The sequence below is a fragment of the Embiotoca jacksoni genome, unplaced genomic scaffold, assembly GCF_022577435.1.
Source record: "Embiotoca jacksoni isolate LCO1_2020_lvr unplaced genomic scaffold, fEmbJac1.0.p SCAF_15, whole genome shotgun sequence".
Lineage (NCBI taxonomy): Eukaryota > Metazoa > Chordata > Actinopteri > Embiotocidae > Embiotoca > Embiotoca jacksoni.
Window position 1 is genome coordinate 4896028 of NW_027185285.1, and position 16596 is coordinate 4912623.

General features: G+C 46.8%; 1 protein-coding gene across 3 annotated transcripts in view; it reads right to left on the minus strand.

Annotated features, from left to right (window-relative positions):
- Positions 1 to 7897: 7897 nt before the first annotated feature.
- Positions 7898 to 16596, minus strand: part of cyth1a (cytohesin 1a) — a 40094-nt gene continuing 31395 nt past the window's right edge. For 2 of the 3 annotated variants that reach the window (XM_069149041.1, XM_069149040.1), the window contains exons 8-13: positions 15728 to 15876; positions 15503 to 15615; positions 11573 to 11651; positions 11414 to 11482; positions 11088 to 11242; positions 7898 to 10283 (exon numbers count right to left, since the gene is read on the minus strand). In XM_069149041.1, the coding sequence (XP_069005142.1) occupies positions 10205 to 10283; positions 11088 to 11242; positions 11414 to 11482; positions 11573 to 11651; positions 15503 to 15615; positions 15728 to 15876 (644 nt within the window). In that variant the 3' untranslated portion in view covers positions 7898 to 10204. The remainder of the gene's footprint in view (positions 10284 to 11087; positions 11243 to 11413; positions 11483 to 11572; positions 11652 to 15502; positions 15616 to 15727; positions 15877 to 16596) is intronic. The other variant, XM_069149039.1, reaches the window with a different exon arrangement.

Below are 16596 nucleotides of genomic sequence, written 5' to 3' on the forward strand. Positions count from 1 at the left end.
ATTTTATGACCAAATTCTTTTTTTTTTTTTACTTCGGGCACAGCTCCAATATTTACATTCTGCTCTTATCAAAATGAGGAAGAGGAGAGGGAAAGAACTTTTTTTTTTTTTTTTTTTAAATGTGACAACACCACAGAAGAAGTGTGGTAAACTTGCCGATCCCTTGTTTGAGCTCCGCGGGCCGTTCGTCCCGGCTTTTTATTTCCCGGCGTAAGTCGACGAGACAATGCGAGGAACGCGTAGTGTTCTTGTGAACGGGGTCGCGCAAGAAAGAGCGCACGGATCGGTTCCCAGCGGTCCAACCGCGGATCGGTTCCCAGCGGTCCAACCGCGGATCAGTTCCCAGCGGTCCAACCACGGATCAGTTCCCAGCGGTCCAACCACGGATCAGTTCCCAGCGGTCCAATCACGGATCAGTTCCCAGCGGTCCAACCGCAGATCAGTTCCCAGCGGTCCAATCACGGATCAGTTCCCAGCGGTCCAACCGCGGATCAGTTCCCAGCGGTCCAACCACGGATCAGTTCCCAGCGGTCCAACCACGGATCAGTTCCCAGCGGTCCAATCACGGATCAGTTCCCAGCGGTCCAACCGCAGATCAGTTCCCAGCGGTCCAATCACGGATCAGTTCCCAGCGGTCCAACCGCGGATCAGTTCCCAGCGGTCCAATCACGGATCAGTTCCCAGCGGTCCAACCGCGGATCAGTTCCCAGCGGTCCAATCACGGATCAGTTCCCAGCGGTCCAACCGCAGATCAGTTCCCAGCGGTCCAACCACGGATCAGTTCCCAGCAGTCCAACCACGCCGCAGCGAGCCGGGCTTTCGGCTGTTACCGAGACGGACTCGCCGCGTTCCTTTCGGACGCGTGCCGGAATGTCAGAGCCCCTTTCTTACCGAATCGCACGGAGCTCGCGCAACGCGGCGGGCGACTATTTTCACATCAATACAGCAGCGTCCAGCGCGTCGTTATTTTCCCACAGGAAGCGCGTCGGGCTGAACGCGGTCGCCGAGCACGCGGCGCCTCGACGTTTACTGGAAAGTTGCGGCGTCTCAGCTGACGCCCCGCGAACCGCCAAGCGGCGCCGTTGGACTTTTAGGCGATCGCAGGACTCTCTCCGGAGGAAGTTCACCGACGCACACGTCTCACCTCGTCTGCTTTAATCCAAACAAAATGAAAAGCGGAACGACGGCGCTTTGCTGTTTCGGTAAGCCTGATAGTTTGGCACGCGACCGCCGAAAAAACAAGAGAAAATGACAAATTGCTGTTTGCGCGCATCATGCGTTTCGGAGCGTCACGCCCGTCGGCGGTCGTTCCCTCTTGAGCGGAGACGGGAGAGCTCTCTCTCTCCCCGTTTCCAGTTTTTAGGCTCAGCCGGGCCGGCGGCGGAACCGCGTTCAGCTGCCGGCCACGAGCGTCGTCATCGTTTGCCGGACTGACGACCCCGCACCTCTCGGATCGCCGCGCCCTTTCCGACTGAAATCGGACCGCGACGGTGCGCGAGCTGCAAACCTGTCCGCATTTCCCCCCCTCCCCTCCCCCCGAAACGCTCGGAGTCCAAATCGGGCCGCGGCTCAGATCGGATCAAGGCTGATAATGCGATTGATCCGATGCCGGCCGGCCGCCCGTCTCGGCCTGCCGCCGCCGCCGCCGCCTCTGCTGCCGCAGTCCGTTTATCAGTATCAAATGCTTGGAGACGAACGGAGCCGGTGACATAATCGGGATCTTGGAAATGGACTTCCCACAAATCCCAGAAATAGCCGGGCTGATGTCATTGGGGCAGATGGTAAGAAATCTGTCTGCACCGTAAGAGCAGGTCGGCTGGGAGAGAGAGAGAGAGACGCCGTTAACCGAGAGCACCTTGAGTAAATGCGCCCGAGGCGCCGCAATGAACACACACACACACACACACACACACACACACACAGTATTCATGTGCAAACAGAATAATAAGCTGGTTATCCATACGCATGGAACACATGCAAACACAGAAACAACACACTCACCCCCCCCCCCCCCCCCCATCGCGCAGTAATCGTAATCTGATCCCGAGCCGTGCCAGTAAAGCCCGACATTTCCGGATAGGTTCAACGTGCACGTTCGACGTTCACACCCCGGGTTTGTTTTGCGGCGGCCGTTCAGATAAGGGCCGCTGATAAACGGCCCGCGACGCGTTCCGGGCAGAGGACAAGGGCGACATTTCCGCGTATCGGAGGCGATCTACCCGGAAGACGTTCCCGCGACTTTTAAGAGGAACCGCATCTCCAAACCCTCGTTTTTTTTACCTCTAGCTGATAAAGTCGCCTTCCCTTTCGCGCCCCGCATTAACGCCGAAGGGCCCGACTCAAGCCAACACGTGTTCGGAGGATACGCAACCCTGGATTCATCAGTCACCCGGGGGAAAGCTTTGATCCCTCATTCGGTAAAACGATTCCATACTCGCCTGCGACCGGGATTTCGATGACCTTGCACGAAATCTCTTCACAGCAAACGCGGTGAAGTCACATCAGGCGACTATAAACTGCCTACGGGGCAAAAAAAAATTTCCCAGTGTTGAATGGAGCCCATTGTTAAGGGCTGCAGGTGTGTTCCTGTTCAGAGTTCGGCCACAGAGACTTACAGGAGCCCTCTTTCATCTTCTCTGACGTCATCAGAGCGTTTGTTTCCTTGCTTCTTCTGAAAGGAGGCCAGCTGCATTATCGGCGTTTCTTCTTTTTCCCCTTTTGTTTCTCGGGCGCAGCGATAATCTCGTTTTTCCTGTCCGCCCGACCGACATCATGGAAATGCAACTCCTACACGTTGAGGTTTTTCGTGGCCTCTGAAAACAGCAAGTCAGTGTTGCGCCCGGAGGCCCCGGCGGAGGGGAGGCGAGGGCCCGTCCGCCCGGCATCTCCTACATACACATCAGATGTGCATTCTGAACACACGTTTCATAACAAAGGAGCTCAATGATGCTTTTTTTTTTTTTTACTTTGACAGGCTCTGAACCGTAATACCCATACAGGTTTTATGCATCTTGTCGAGAATAACAATGGCTTTAATTAGAATTTAAAAAAAAAAGAAGGAGCCGATCCTGGATCAGAGACCAGATAAGGGCCCAGCAGCCCTCCAGGCCTCTCTCAGTCTCTTTCTGCAAGGCAATTTCCTTTTGTCCCCCTCTAGCTGGGCACTCCCTGCAGACAGGAAATTCTTCTGGAGCTGCTCCAAACCGCATGCCTCGTTTTCCCTTCTTTTTCCTGTTCTTAACTAAAAAAAAAAAAAAAAAAATCTTGGAAGGAAGGTACATTCTGTCCCAAAACCTTCAGCCTGCATGTAAACAAACAATAGGCCTGTTCCAAGAAAACCTTCCCGCTTTATCCGGCTGAGATTTCAGTATGTGCCTGAACAATAAACTGCAATGGACAAGAGATAATATACAGGAGGATTCAGTGATAGGAGAAAAAAAAAAAAAAAAAAAGAAAGAAAGCTTCTTTTCACACCACGCTTCAAAAAAAAAAAAAAAAAAAAAAAAAAAAAGTCTCCGTTTCCCAGAATGCGAGCCACCCACTGTTCAGCGAATGTGCAGAAAAAAAAAAAACAAATCCCACATTCCCATTTTCCCACCGGGACAAGCAAACTTTTGTTCTGTTCACACAGTTAGTCTGCAGCCGTGTCAGCAAGTTCACTACCAAACAACAACAACAACAACAACAAAAAAGGTCAGCAGCAGAACAACAACAAAACAAAAGTAGATTCTTCCTTTCCTTTAAATCGAATCGACGGGGCACAAAGACAGCTTCTTGCTCTCAGCTCGGCTCCAATTGTCCTAAATTCAATCCCGTGAGCTGATTTACATTCCAGGAACAAATACTTCGATTTAGACTTTTCTGTTGGTTGCGTCTTTCAAAAAATGCCAGTAATTTACACTCTTATACCGTCTAATGTGGTAAATGATTTGACAGCTGTGTTACCGAGCTTTACACTTCTGTTTACAACGGGCTCGTAAAATCTGTGTGTTCACCTGCTTTAGTAACAGGAGGTGTAGTACAACTTGTTTGATCTGTTTATTTCCTTAATCGTCTTCTATCTAGGTCAGTGTGTCAACAATGAACAGGACATCCTCAGATTTTTTTTTTTTTTTTTAGGAACAGCCGCAGCTGTTAAGGAAAAAAACAAACAGCCTTTTCTCCATGAAGAAAGAAATTGAATATTTCCTTTCAAAAACACAGCCCTTAAAAATCCTGGAGTCACCAAACATTTCGCAGACGGACATCTGCCGCTCAGCTTTTTGTCATTTAAAAACGCCAAATTGAGCCCGTTTGCTTCTCTGGACCGAGCTACTTTAAAAAATAATAATAAAAAAAAAAAAATAGATGTTTTGCGAGATTTTGGGTGAAGGCAACTTTCCAAACTCACTCGACTGCATGTTTGCGATGAAATTACTCGTAAAGTCGTATATCCTACATCCCAGCAAGGAGTTCACCCCACGCCCCCCCCCCCCCAGCAGTAAAAAAGAAAAGAAAAAGAAAACAAGCCGTGTTTTACTGCTTTTGGACTATGACTGTTATAAACAGCTGGCAGGCGCTCAAGCTTTACAGTAGTGTAAATATGATGTTCCCAGTACAGGAGTGAATGTCAGGCAAGAGAGTGCGATGCAAGGGGTGGGAGACAGTGGAGGAGGGGAGGGAAGGGGGGGGGGGGGGGGGGAGGGGATGTGCAGACTTTGTTGTGGCCGCTTTGTAACTCCCTTTTCTCAGAAATCCTGCCCCGAGGATGACTTTCGGTGTCCCTTTTCCAGAGCAGGAGATTCCTGAAGTGATCTAAGGCAGGTTTTGTGTTTTTCCAGTAAAAAGCGCAGATGCATCTGTCAGCACGGCACCTGAAGTGTATACGCGACTTAAACGCAGCAAGATGCTGCCGAATCTGTAAACATTTCTGATTATGAGCTGCAAAAACGGCTCCGGTCTGTCTGTCTGTGTGTGTGTGTGTGTGTGTGTGTGTGTGTGTGTGTGTGTGTAATGTCGCTCGCGTTCGCATAAACACGACTGTTCCGCTATTCGAGGTCCGACACGTTTTCTGAATCGGCCTTGACATCTTGTTGTTGTCAAAGAGCAGCAGCAGCAGCAGCAGCAGTGACTCACAGAGACCGACAGCTTTTTAAGCCCTAAAATATCAATTTCAAAGCAACACTTGGATCAACTTTTTTTTGTTTGTTTGTTTGTGTGTGCAAAAGCTGAAAACTGAGAGACCTGTTGAAGCAAATCCTTTGCGCAGCTTGTGAGCCGGTTTGTGCGGGGAAAATCTCCACCGGGGCTGCGTGCTGCATGCTTTGTTTGTTTGCGCGAGCATCGCCTGTCTTGTTGTGTGTCAAATTATTTTTAGTACGAGAAAAGAAAAAAGAAAAAAAAAAAAAAAAGGTCCCTTCTCATGCCAGCTGAGGTCAGGTCTGGACACGGTGGGGGTGCTACCCCTCTCCCGCCGCGGTGGGCCGAGGGGCGGAGGGGGGTGGATGGTGGTGGTGGTGGTAGGGGGGGAACTACAGCACTTCTGGGAAACCGTCTGGGCCTAATTGGAACCTGCCTGGTCTCACATGTCTCCACTTACTGGAGGAGACGGAGGATCCTACCGCCTGGCCCTATGAGAGCCCCCCCCTCCCCCCCCCCCTCCTCGTCAGCTCAACCACAAAATCCACCAGGCAGGCCTGACATGACTGCGCGCGCGCGACTGAGTGGTGAGGTCAGGTATACACACTGAGCCCGGGTCACTTTATATTGTGTTTAAAAAAAAAAAAAAAAAAAAAAAAAAAAGAATAATCAGACTTCCAAACTATCCCTCTGGGAACAGGAGGCTCTCCTTTCAGTACAGTTACGTGCACCCTCCTGCTATTGTTCAGCTCTCCACTGATTCTGGGTCAGGACGGATGAAACAGTCACCCTCTGTCACGCACACGGAGCTCGGCCTCCCAGGGGAAAAAAAAACAAAAAAAACAAAAACAAAATAAGACGCAAGTCCACCGTTTTCTGTTTCGGAAACCGCAGTGAGAAACATGAGAAGTGAAGAACAGTGCACATCACACACACACACACACACACACACACACACACACACACACACACAAACACTTCCCTGCTTCTGCTGCTTCACAACCACCACACATTTTTTTTTTTTTTTTTCATGTTACTGTGGCAACATGCCTCTCATTTCCCATCAGTCAGGGTCACTTCCTCGCCCCTGCACTGTAATTCTCAAACACATCACTGTCATCCTGTTTTACAGTAGCAATGCAATGCAAAACAAAAATTGTTGCTTGAAAATGGTGATTACGGGCAATTTTCCCATCCACGCTGCTTTTTCCCCCCCCAACAACAACAACAACAACTCCTTTTTCATTTGGGCAACCGAACGCACAGATGCAAATCAGAGATCTTGTTGTGCAAATGTCGTGCCGTCGTGCGTTTTCAGGGAACATCTGGAACAACTCATTTCATAATTTGCACCCGTGTCTTCACACAACACTGCAGGCATGTGACCAAGGGGAGGAACATTTCGTACAAATTAGCACGGATTAATTTATCCTTGAATTTCTGAATAATTTGCTTTTGCTGGAGGGAGGAAAAAAAAAAAAAAAGATTGTAATCCTTCACAGATCAAAGGGCTTTTGAAACTACTAATTCTCTGGTTTTGCTGCTCAAATAAACATGTTTCACCTTCAATAGACTCGGGTAGTCAGAACATTTAAAACCCGCAACGTAAAGATTTGACTTCATCACAACTCTGCACTAATTTCTGCTGCATTTGTCGGTAGAATTTAGCATTTCCTGTGACTGTTCAGTCTGGATTGTTGCACGACAAAGTGCTTTTGTAGCCGAAATGTTTACCCCGACCGGTCTGAACAGCAGTTTCTTTTGTCTTGTTCATTACAAGATGCTGAAAAGGAGACTTTTTTTTTTTTTTTTTGTCAGCTAAAAAAAAATTTAAATAAAAGGCAGACTCTTCCAAGGTTTGATTTGCGAACAAAAACAGCATAAAGGATTATTTTTTTTTAGAAACTGATGGGACATTTTTCTCCATCCTTTATGTCACGCTGTGAAGTTAAAACAGTACTTGATCTCGGTTCTGTCGCAGTATTTACTGATCTCCATGGTGATAGCCTGTAAGAGTATGCAATCTCTTTTGTCCACAAGTGAGATCAAAGTCATTCCTTTTTTCTTTTTTTAATATTCATTGAATAAAACCCACAACATCCAAGTCAAGTGGACGTCAACAGAAATGTGCATTTTCTCCTCTATTTCAGTCGTCATGATTACAAATGTGCTCCAACAGCACTTTATCACAACAATTATGTTCTGCTGTTTCCGGCATGCCTGCTCCATTGAGAAAAAGTCATTTCTATTGATTGCTTTTCCAGGCATCATTTAATATGATGCACATTCACTTGTAAATATTGACTTATCCCTGCTCCCTGCAGCACTTATGCTATAAACACTTTGAAAACATTGGCTTGTGAAAAGATATGAAATATTGAGGTTTTTTTTGTTGTCGTTTTTTCTTTCTTTTTTTTTTTTTTCATAAGAGTGCAAATGTGGTTGGAGTAATGTGTGCCTTTGCCAGAACTGAGAGGGCATGATTCAATTTCAAGTCTGCCCTCAAGTGGAATTTCAGTATTCATGGGCATACAGAAAACTTGGCCTCACTTAACCCATGATTTAATTAGAGACTGATTTGGAAAGCTCCAATTAATTATCAATACAAAAAAAATACAAAATATGCATTTAACTTCTTGCGTGCTGCAGTACTGTTAAGATTGCAGAATGCCTTGGTGGGCCTTATCACATACTGCCACCTACTGGAGAGATTTTGGAACTGCAACACGAGCTCAGCACGAACTCACAGTTGTGTAAAACCATTCGCAGACAGCCAACGTCGTGACAAACGTCTTTATTTCAGCTTGATTAAATGGCGTTGATAGAAACCTGAAATCAAACATTATAACAGAATACCAAAAGGAAAATGGCAAAACTAAAAGGAAACAAACTGAAGGAAAGAAAAAAAAACAACAAAAAAAAACACTATACATTTAAATATGTACAACTTTGATAAATAAACCAATACTGTCTAGAAGTATGATTGTTTTGCATTTTTTTTTACTTAATCCTCTAGGAGAGGTGCGCTGAGAGGAGCAAGAGAGGAGGAGAACCAGGAAACGGGATTAACGGACAGCAGGCACAAACGAGACGACCGGCGACGAGAGCAGAACAGGCAACCGCTCGGCGCGCAACTCTTGACTGCGATTGCAAAAAAAAAAAAAACCAAAATATTGTACCTCGACGCGAGTTTCGCCTTTTGACGCGTCGCCGCCCGCGGCGGGACCGATGAGCCGCCGTCCCGCCCGCCGTCTTTTGGGTTCACCACAGTGCATTTCCTGATAGAAAAAAGTAGTTTTGTTTTCGTTTCACGACAAATATCGGATCCTGAGACGGGGACGACCCTTTTTTTTTTCTTTTCTTTTCCAGGCATAGTTTCAACGATTCGCACGTTTAATTGTGCTCATTTAAAGCCTCCGCAACAAAAATGTCAAACCTGAAGCGCGCGGCGTTTTCCAACGATCGGCGAGGGGTTGGGCTGAAGGCCGAACACGATTCGTTTCCGCTATTGAATACAGCAGGTGACCCTCGACCAAAACGAGCGTACTTTGAAAAGCAGGAGACAAAAAAAAAAAAAAAATTAAATTAAAAAAAATAAAATAAAAATCGGTGCTCGACCGGGAAAAGAAAAACTCGGAACGACTGTCGCTAACCAGCAGCATTTTCTCATCACGGTTCATCTGGAGCGCTTCAGGAAAGGAACCTTTTATGACATTTAAATTACTTTTGTATGATACAGTAATAGAAAGTGAACAAGGTGAGACAAAGAGAGAAAAGGAAAGGAAAAAAAAAAAAAAAAAAAAAAGGGGGGGGGGGGCTGACAGTTGTGTTGTCCTGACAAGACCTCGGGAGCCCGAAGTGAAAGACGCCGGTCACTAATCCCTCGGGATGCAACGACGCGGGACCTTCGGGGCACTGAGAGTCGGATCCAACGCCGAGACCCTGTCCAGACGGACAGACGGACACCCATCGCTGCAGCTTCACATTTACAAAAAACAGTTCAGTCCGAGACGCGGTCGAGCCTTTCGTTGCCCCGCACGACCGTCGTGCGTGCGAGCGGGATCCGAAGTGAACTCCACGTGGAAAGTTTCGGAACATAGTAACAATCTCCTGAGTGGCAACTTTTTTTTTTTGTTTGTTTGTTTGTTTGTTTGTTTGTTTGTTTGTTTTCTTTTTTTTTTTTTTCCCAACACAGAAGTTTATGTTTTCTACTTTGTTTTCTAGAAAAATCACTCGACGGTTGGCAAATCCTACCCAAAACCCCTCCCTCTCCCATAATGATCCCCCTGCGCAGCTTCCGATGAGAGACCATTTTATTTTACAAAAGCAAACGAACAAAACAAAACAAAACAAAAAAAAAGACTCGAGAGGAATCGACAGCAGAAGCTGTTAAAAAAAAAAATAAGACACGTATTACCGAAACATATTAAAGCACATCAGAAAACGGTCTTTTCTTTCAGGCGGTGAGGAACATTTTTGGTTGGGGTGCCACACTCGGATCAGACCTGCTGAGTTAAACGACGTGTGCGCCGGGGGACTGCATGAGCGCCTGTGTGTGTGTGTGTGTGTGTGTGTGCGTGTGTGTGTGTGCGTGTGTGTGTGCGTGTGTGTGCAAAGTATACGCAGACCGTTTGTTTTAAAGCATCTTCAAAAGGGCATTTTGCTGAGCTGCGCAGCAAGATTCCCTTCCGGCCTCGTAGACAAGAGAGCACATACAAAGCTGAGAGAGAAAGAGACATTCAGACGGGAGGTTAGACGAGGCTTTGGCCCTGACTCTGACTCTTATCTAAAAAGCCCAGCATGCTTCCTGTTTTTTTTTTTTTTTTTCTGTTTTTTTTTCCTTTTCTGGCCCGCAGAGTCCCAAAAGCCAGACTCCGGTGACGCATCCCAGAGAGGTGAGGGGGGAGGGGGGGGGGGGGGGGGGGGGGGGGGGGCAGACCTCGGCCGAGGCCTCTGCACCGGCCCGGAAAGGGGCGAGCAGACGCCCGGATTCCTCCCCCCCCCCCCCCCCCCCCCGCCCCGCCGCCCCCCCCCCCTCAGGCCCCACACGCTCTGTCAAGTGCAACGTCGGGAGAGCCGAGCAGCTCTAGTGCCTCTTCATGGACGACACCTTCTTCTTCCTGGCCGCCAGCATCTCGTAAAAGGGGTCCCTGCTGATGGCAGCTCTGGAGGGCACAGAAGCAGAAGACGTCCGTGAGAGAGAGACGCGACGACGCGTCACGGCGCGCAGACCTGACGACCTTTAAACCAGAGCAAATCTCGCGCGAAAAGAGCCGGCGTCAAAATGAGACGAGAAACCTAATCATTTGGAAGACTTGGCACTCTGGTCGACCCGCGGTGTTTCCCCGGGTTTTCTCGCTTCGCTCGGCAGAATCCGCACAGTTTGAGCTTCGGCCCATTTTTTTTTTTTTTTTTTTTTAAAAAGAGAAGATTTTCTAAACTGTGCCGACTCGCGCGAGGACCGCCACGCTGCGGCGTTCAGCGTGCGAAGTGACAAATAACTCGTAGAAGCGCGAAGACTTGATATCCAAGTGAAAATCTCTATCAATTTGCTCCATTTGGTTTTTTTGGGGGGGAAATAAACCATTAAAAAAACAACAACAACAACACTAGACTACAGCTGGGATTTTCATATCTTAACACCCAAACAAAACGCACATATTTTTCTATTCAGTGGGACTTGCACTTCAAACTAAGATGCTTAGAATTCATGGGGAAAACAAACGAGCCTCCTTATAACTCCAGAACCTGCACGAGAATCATTGCAGTGATATTTGTCTGTACCTTTACGGGTACCTTGCAAACGGGAATGATTAACTAATGGTTTAACAGAAACACTGCAGTCGCCTTGATTTTATCCGAAATGTGGCTGACAGGAGTTCAGAAATCTGATGAGCCTTGCATGCAAATAAACACACTGTATCATACTCCGTTTATAAATAAGTAGTTAAAAAAACAAAAACATGTACTTGATGCTGTTCATCCATTCCTCCTTTTCTTCGGCGGTGGGGGCGGAGATGCGGTAAAAGGTGTGGTTGCCCTCCACCACACGTCCGTCTGCCTCGGTCTTGCACGCTTTGATCACCTGGTCCTTGTTGTCAGGAATGAAAAGCTCAAAGCAGTTCTGCACACGTGAAGAGGATGGAGGTTTGAAATTACACAAAGCACAATGTCACCGTGACAAATATCTGAAACATTAACTGATGATCAAAAAGTGTGGTGGACTTCCAAACCGGAGTCCCGATCTGACGCGCGTGTAATTCCACGACAGACCAGTGGAGGGAGCCGTACTTACAGGCTTCTTGTCCTCCACCTCCTTGATGCTCAGGTTTTCCAACGGGATGATTCCTCTGGGCTCTTTGTCCTGCACAGACATTGACAAGTAAAACGATGCTGCGCACAGACGACGGCAGAAACGGAACGAGCTGGGACCGAGAAACCGAGCTGCACTCACCGTGGTGTACTCAAAGTAGTAGAGACAGTTGTCTGTGAGGATGAACCACCTCCTCTTCCAGGTTTTAACTCGTCCCCCTGTGGAGCAAACAGCCAGCATGAGCGAGGCCGAGAGAGAGAGAGAAAGAGAGAGAGAGACGAGCACCAAAGCACCGGGTCGAGCAGCAGACAGGCAGACAGATGTATGGGCAGACAGACAGATGACGATTCCCGTTACCCGCCACATCCCACTAATCACCCCGATCCACCTTCGTACCACGTGCTCCCCATCACCACACCATTTCTTGACTTCATAGAAGCATTATTTTCCCTTTAGTTGTTGATTTAAGGACTTCGAGGCTATTATCACACCTGCATTTAAGACGAGGTTCTGGCCCGAAGAAAAATAAATCTCTTGCGGTTTATAAATTATGTACGAAGGCTACCTGGAGTTACACAATTAAGCTATTAGTCTCCTTGAATTATGTCTTCTTGTGCCTGGAAACTGTCAACCCTCCCTTCACTTGGTCCCGTTTCTCTCTCCTCGTTTGCTGACTCGGGAGGAAGACGCCTGGAAAGCCAGGATCAATAGGAAGTATACAGATCTATGTGCTTTTCACTCCCTGAACTTAATGAACCAGAACTAGAAGGCAGTTATATACGTGGAGAGCACTCAAATAAGTACACGAGGGGTTGGAAGTGGACAGTAAGGAGGACTGAGGATTAGGTTCTCACCTCCCAGCGGGGGGGGCTCTTTGGTTAACTCTGAGCTCGCTGATCTGTAACCGACCTCTTGCCCCCCTTTTTTTGTCACCCATACTTCCTGAGAGGGGAAACCTGATCACAGGAGCAGATGGCAGCCTCACTCTGGGAGGATGGGATGCCAACGAACTGAGTGAGGCAGGAAGCTCAGTGCCTGGAGTTATGCTCTGCTTTCTCCGCAGGCATCTTAGACTTGAATTTCCTGCTCGGGCTCAGTTAAGTAATTTCTGAGATATAAGACAGCAGTGTCCAGGGGAGGGGTGTCTTTCTAATCATGGCATACAGACCTAAGCCTTGTCTAGACTTGGCTATCCCACCACCAATGTTAGTATAAAAATAAATAAATAAATAAATAAATAAAAAGCCACGTGGTGAAACCCGTTTACAAATAGGTGAGGTGTTGAGGATGTTTCTATACAGACACGGAGAACACACTTGTATTTATCATATAACAGCATTAGCACTGTATATGATATCCCATCATATCACAGACACCGTGATAGGTCAAACACTACCGTCTATGCTTAGTATCTACAGACACCACCGACACACTCCGGCTGACGGACGGAGACGGAGACGGAGACCTGCGCCTCCTCTCCGCACCTCGACTCGTCAGCGTGTTGCAACAGGAAAAAAAAAAAAAAAAAAAACAGCGACGACGACGACGACGACAACAACCAAGCAGACCAACAGATAACACAGACGCGATGAAGAATCACACAGCTGACAGCCTAACGGTCGATCGGGTCGGTTTCGAGGTCGTGACCGATTTGACGGCCATGCCAGTTCCTGTCACTCGGGAGAAAAACAGAGCTGGCCTTCCTCCCGTGCAAGAATGTCTGGGACGAGGTGGGACGTCCCAGCGGATTGTTGCAGGGGGCGTGCGGAGGGTGCTCGGGCCGGAGTGGAGCTGAGTGGAGGGAGTCACCCATGCAGGACGGCGACCGTGGGAGGTTTGGACGAGCGGAGGTTCAGAGGGGGGCAGATTTTTCTTGTAAATCACATCCAAAAGATTCTTTTTCCTTTTTTTTTTTTTTTTTTTTAATTTTGCCAAAGAATAACAAGAATCACATTCTATTTGGAAAAAAAAAAAAAAAAAAAAAAAAATGGACGCGAAACAGACTCTTTTGTTTTGTAATTATTTGAAGAAATGCACTAATTCCAAGAATGCATACATAATCTACGGACCAAAATGGGCCGTTTAAATATCTGTTAAACTTGGCACGAATCGTTTGAAAAATCCCTTTCAGAACGCTCCTCTGCCCATGCTGCTCTCCCACAGTTTGAGCCAGTCCGGTCCAGCACCACACCAGGCCGCAGCCACGCTGTTACCCTTCAGATCCGTTTGTAGCATGAGATAAGAGGAGCAGAGCTACACTGATTAAAGGTGCAGTATTCCCTTTCCATGCGGCCAGAGAGCAAACATCAACCAGCCAACGGATAAATTGGTTCATGATCAATTTGAAAAAGTCGAGCAGAAGTTCTTTGTTGTGCCCGCTGTATGGAAAAAAGGTATAATGCAGCTTCCAAAAATAAAACTGAGATCAAAGAGAGAGACCACCACAGCGTACAGAGGAAAAAAAAAAAAGGGGTCAAACTGCTGAGTAGTGTGGTCACAAAGCGTCCCCCCCCCCCCTCCTCCCCGAGTCCAGCCCACGGGGTGGCAAATGCACCTGACGACCGCCCAACAAAGATAAAAGAGTGTAGACAAACCACCAACTCGATGAGAGACTGAACAGACAAAACACACATCTGAGGTTCAAATGGAGACGAACAGTAAAAAAAAAAAAAAAAAAAAAAAAAAAAAAAAATCTTCAGATGAAAAAGAAAAACAATCCGTGTGATTGTAATTAAAAAAAAAGAAAAAAAAAAAGAAATGAGAAAGAGAACGAAAGCATGGCAGACCACCAAAAGCACCTGAGAGCTGAGAGATGGACTAGCGTTTGGGAAGAGCAGGTGTACATACCTCCTGAGGAAAGACAACAGCCAAAATCATGGGAACAAACAAACGAAGAGGAAAAGAAAACAAACAAATAAATCAAATTAAATGATAAGGAATTATAGCACCACAGTCCGTTTAATCTGGTTCCAGTGAGGCTTTGATGCACTGCTTCACGGCTTTCACATTTGAAATATCTGCTGTTACTTTATCAGTCCACATGAGGGAGCTCTGCTCAATGTGGACTTATGAAAGCTACTGTAAAGCACTACATGAAGGATTGCCGCCACTTGGGTCCCTTTCTGTTATATCAGGTAATTGCCCTTCCACCCTGATTGTTTTACTCAAATCTGCCCGTCAGGAGTCACTGAAGAAGAAGAAGAGTAATTCTTCACTCCTTTGGTATTTTTCGGTTGTAAAGATTCACATCGATTGGAAGATTGAATTTCTCTTCACGCATTCATGCGTTTTGCTGATTTCTATGTGAATCTGTACAACAGAGAAGGATCTCAGAAGAAACAAGAAGTTGAAGAGTTGGGGCATCCAGGGTTGTGCTTGTCATTGGGACCTGTGAAAGTGCTCGCTGAAATCCTGTGGAACATTTCTAACCATACAGGTATTTGTTTGTGTCCAGAAATAAGGCCGATTTAGAAATTCGCAAAGGGTCAGAAGAAAGACGCCTTTGAAAGGTCACAAAATTCTGGTAAAATATAAAAAGGTGGAAATACCATCTTAAATACCAAATAAAAACTCCCCCGAGGATAAAACATTTCATAAAAAACTGAAAAAAAAAAAAAAAAACACGACTTCTAAACTTCACAAGTTTGCTTATATACTGTATGTGCACACACTTGATTTACAACTGTTAAAAGTCTGTATTTGCGTGCATGTGAGTGTCCTAAATAATTCAAAAGGCTCCACATGTGGTGGTCTGATCTCAAGGCTGCATTCATTATACATTAAAGCGGGCAGAGATGTCTTCAGATGTCTCCGGTTGAGTGTGTACACACCTATTCATACATGCCCACACGCGCGCGCACACACACACGCACGCACACACACACACACACACACACACACACACACACACACACACACACACACACGTACAGGTGTGTACACACTAAAGCTATTGACCTCAGGGGAGACACTGGTTATTCACCAAAATATGCTGTTATGAAGACACAAAAAAGTCATACTGATGAAAATACACTCACAAATACCCGCGTTCATAATGTCTACTGGCACTCACCCAGTTTTAGCAGCCAGCCTTCCCTGTCCGGGTTGAAGAAAGTGTGTGTGAGGTCGTTGCCGTCGTCTTCTGGAATTTTGAAAGGCTCGTTCTTGATGCTATCGTACAGATTCTACGATGAAAGAGAGTTGACCGTGAGTACAGAGTATGCTGGAGATTAGACAAAAAGGTGGAAGGCCACGAAGGAAAGGTGAAAAGGAACAGAGTTCGGAGGCGCCTCTCACCCTGAGCAGGTCTTCAGGCAAGTCTCCTCCATCATTTATGCCTCTGTTCATGGAGATGAAGCGTTCCACAGATGGCTTGTCCTTCACGTTCGGATTGTGGAGGCTGGTGTTCAGCATGATGATGGCAAACGACAGGATGTAACAGGTGTCTGCACACACACACACACACACACACACACACACACACACACACACAAAGAGAGAGAGCGAGAGATGATGTTAATGAAATAGCGAAAGGTTGCCGTTTACCATAAAAATGGTGCCAGTGTTTAATGTGTTGTTTTTAAATATGGATGTAAATGAGCTGAGCTGAAAGGACGGCACTTCTGGGACCGCATTCAAACAGAGAGGAACAGTTAGATGTAGCTTCATTAGCGAGGACAGTGGGCAGGAGAGAAAGACTTCACGTGGGCAGCTAAGTATGCGTGCGTGGTTCTGAACGTACACTCTGATATATGTGTGTGTGTGTGTGTGTGTGTGTGTGTGTGTGTGTGTGTGTGTGTTTGCGTGTGTGCGTGCGAGCTAAGAGACAACGCGGCCCGCACACGGCTGACACAGCAGCACTTTATAAGCCCTGTTTTATCCATGCATTATTCAGATCCATCTGCATCCATGTTAGAAGCAGTCGTCTGTCTGCATTATTTCCCAAAAGCCAGACGCTCTTCCATGACATAGTTGACTTCAGCAGACTTTGTGTCTGCCAGATAAAACAATTTAGATATGAATTCCATCGACATACCATCAGATCTCAGTGCGATACGGAAAGTGTGCTCATGTGCTTCAGGCACACGATCGTTTACCCATTATAATCTAGCGGAGTTGGAATTAGTTCCCATTTTGACTGAAAATAGACATTTGAATTAAAAGTA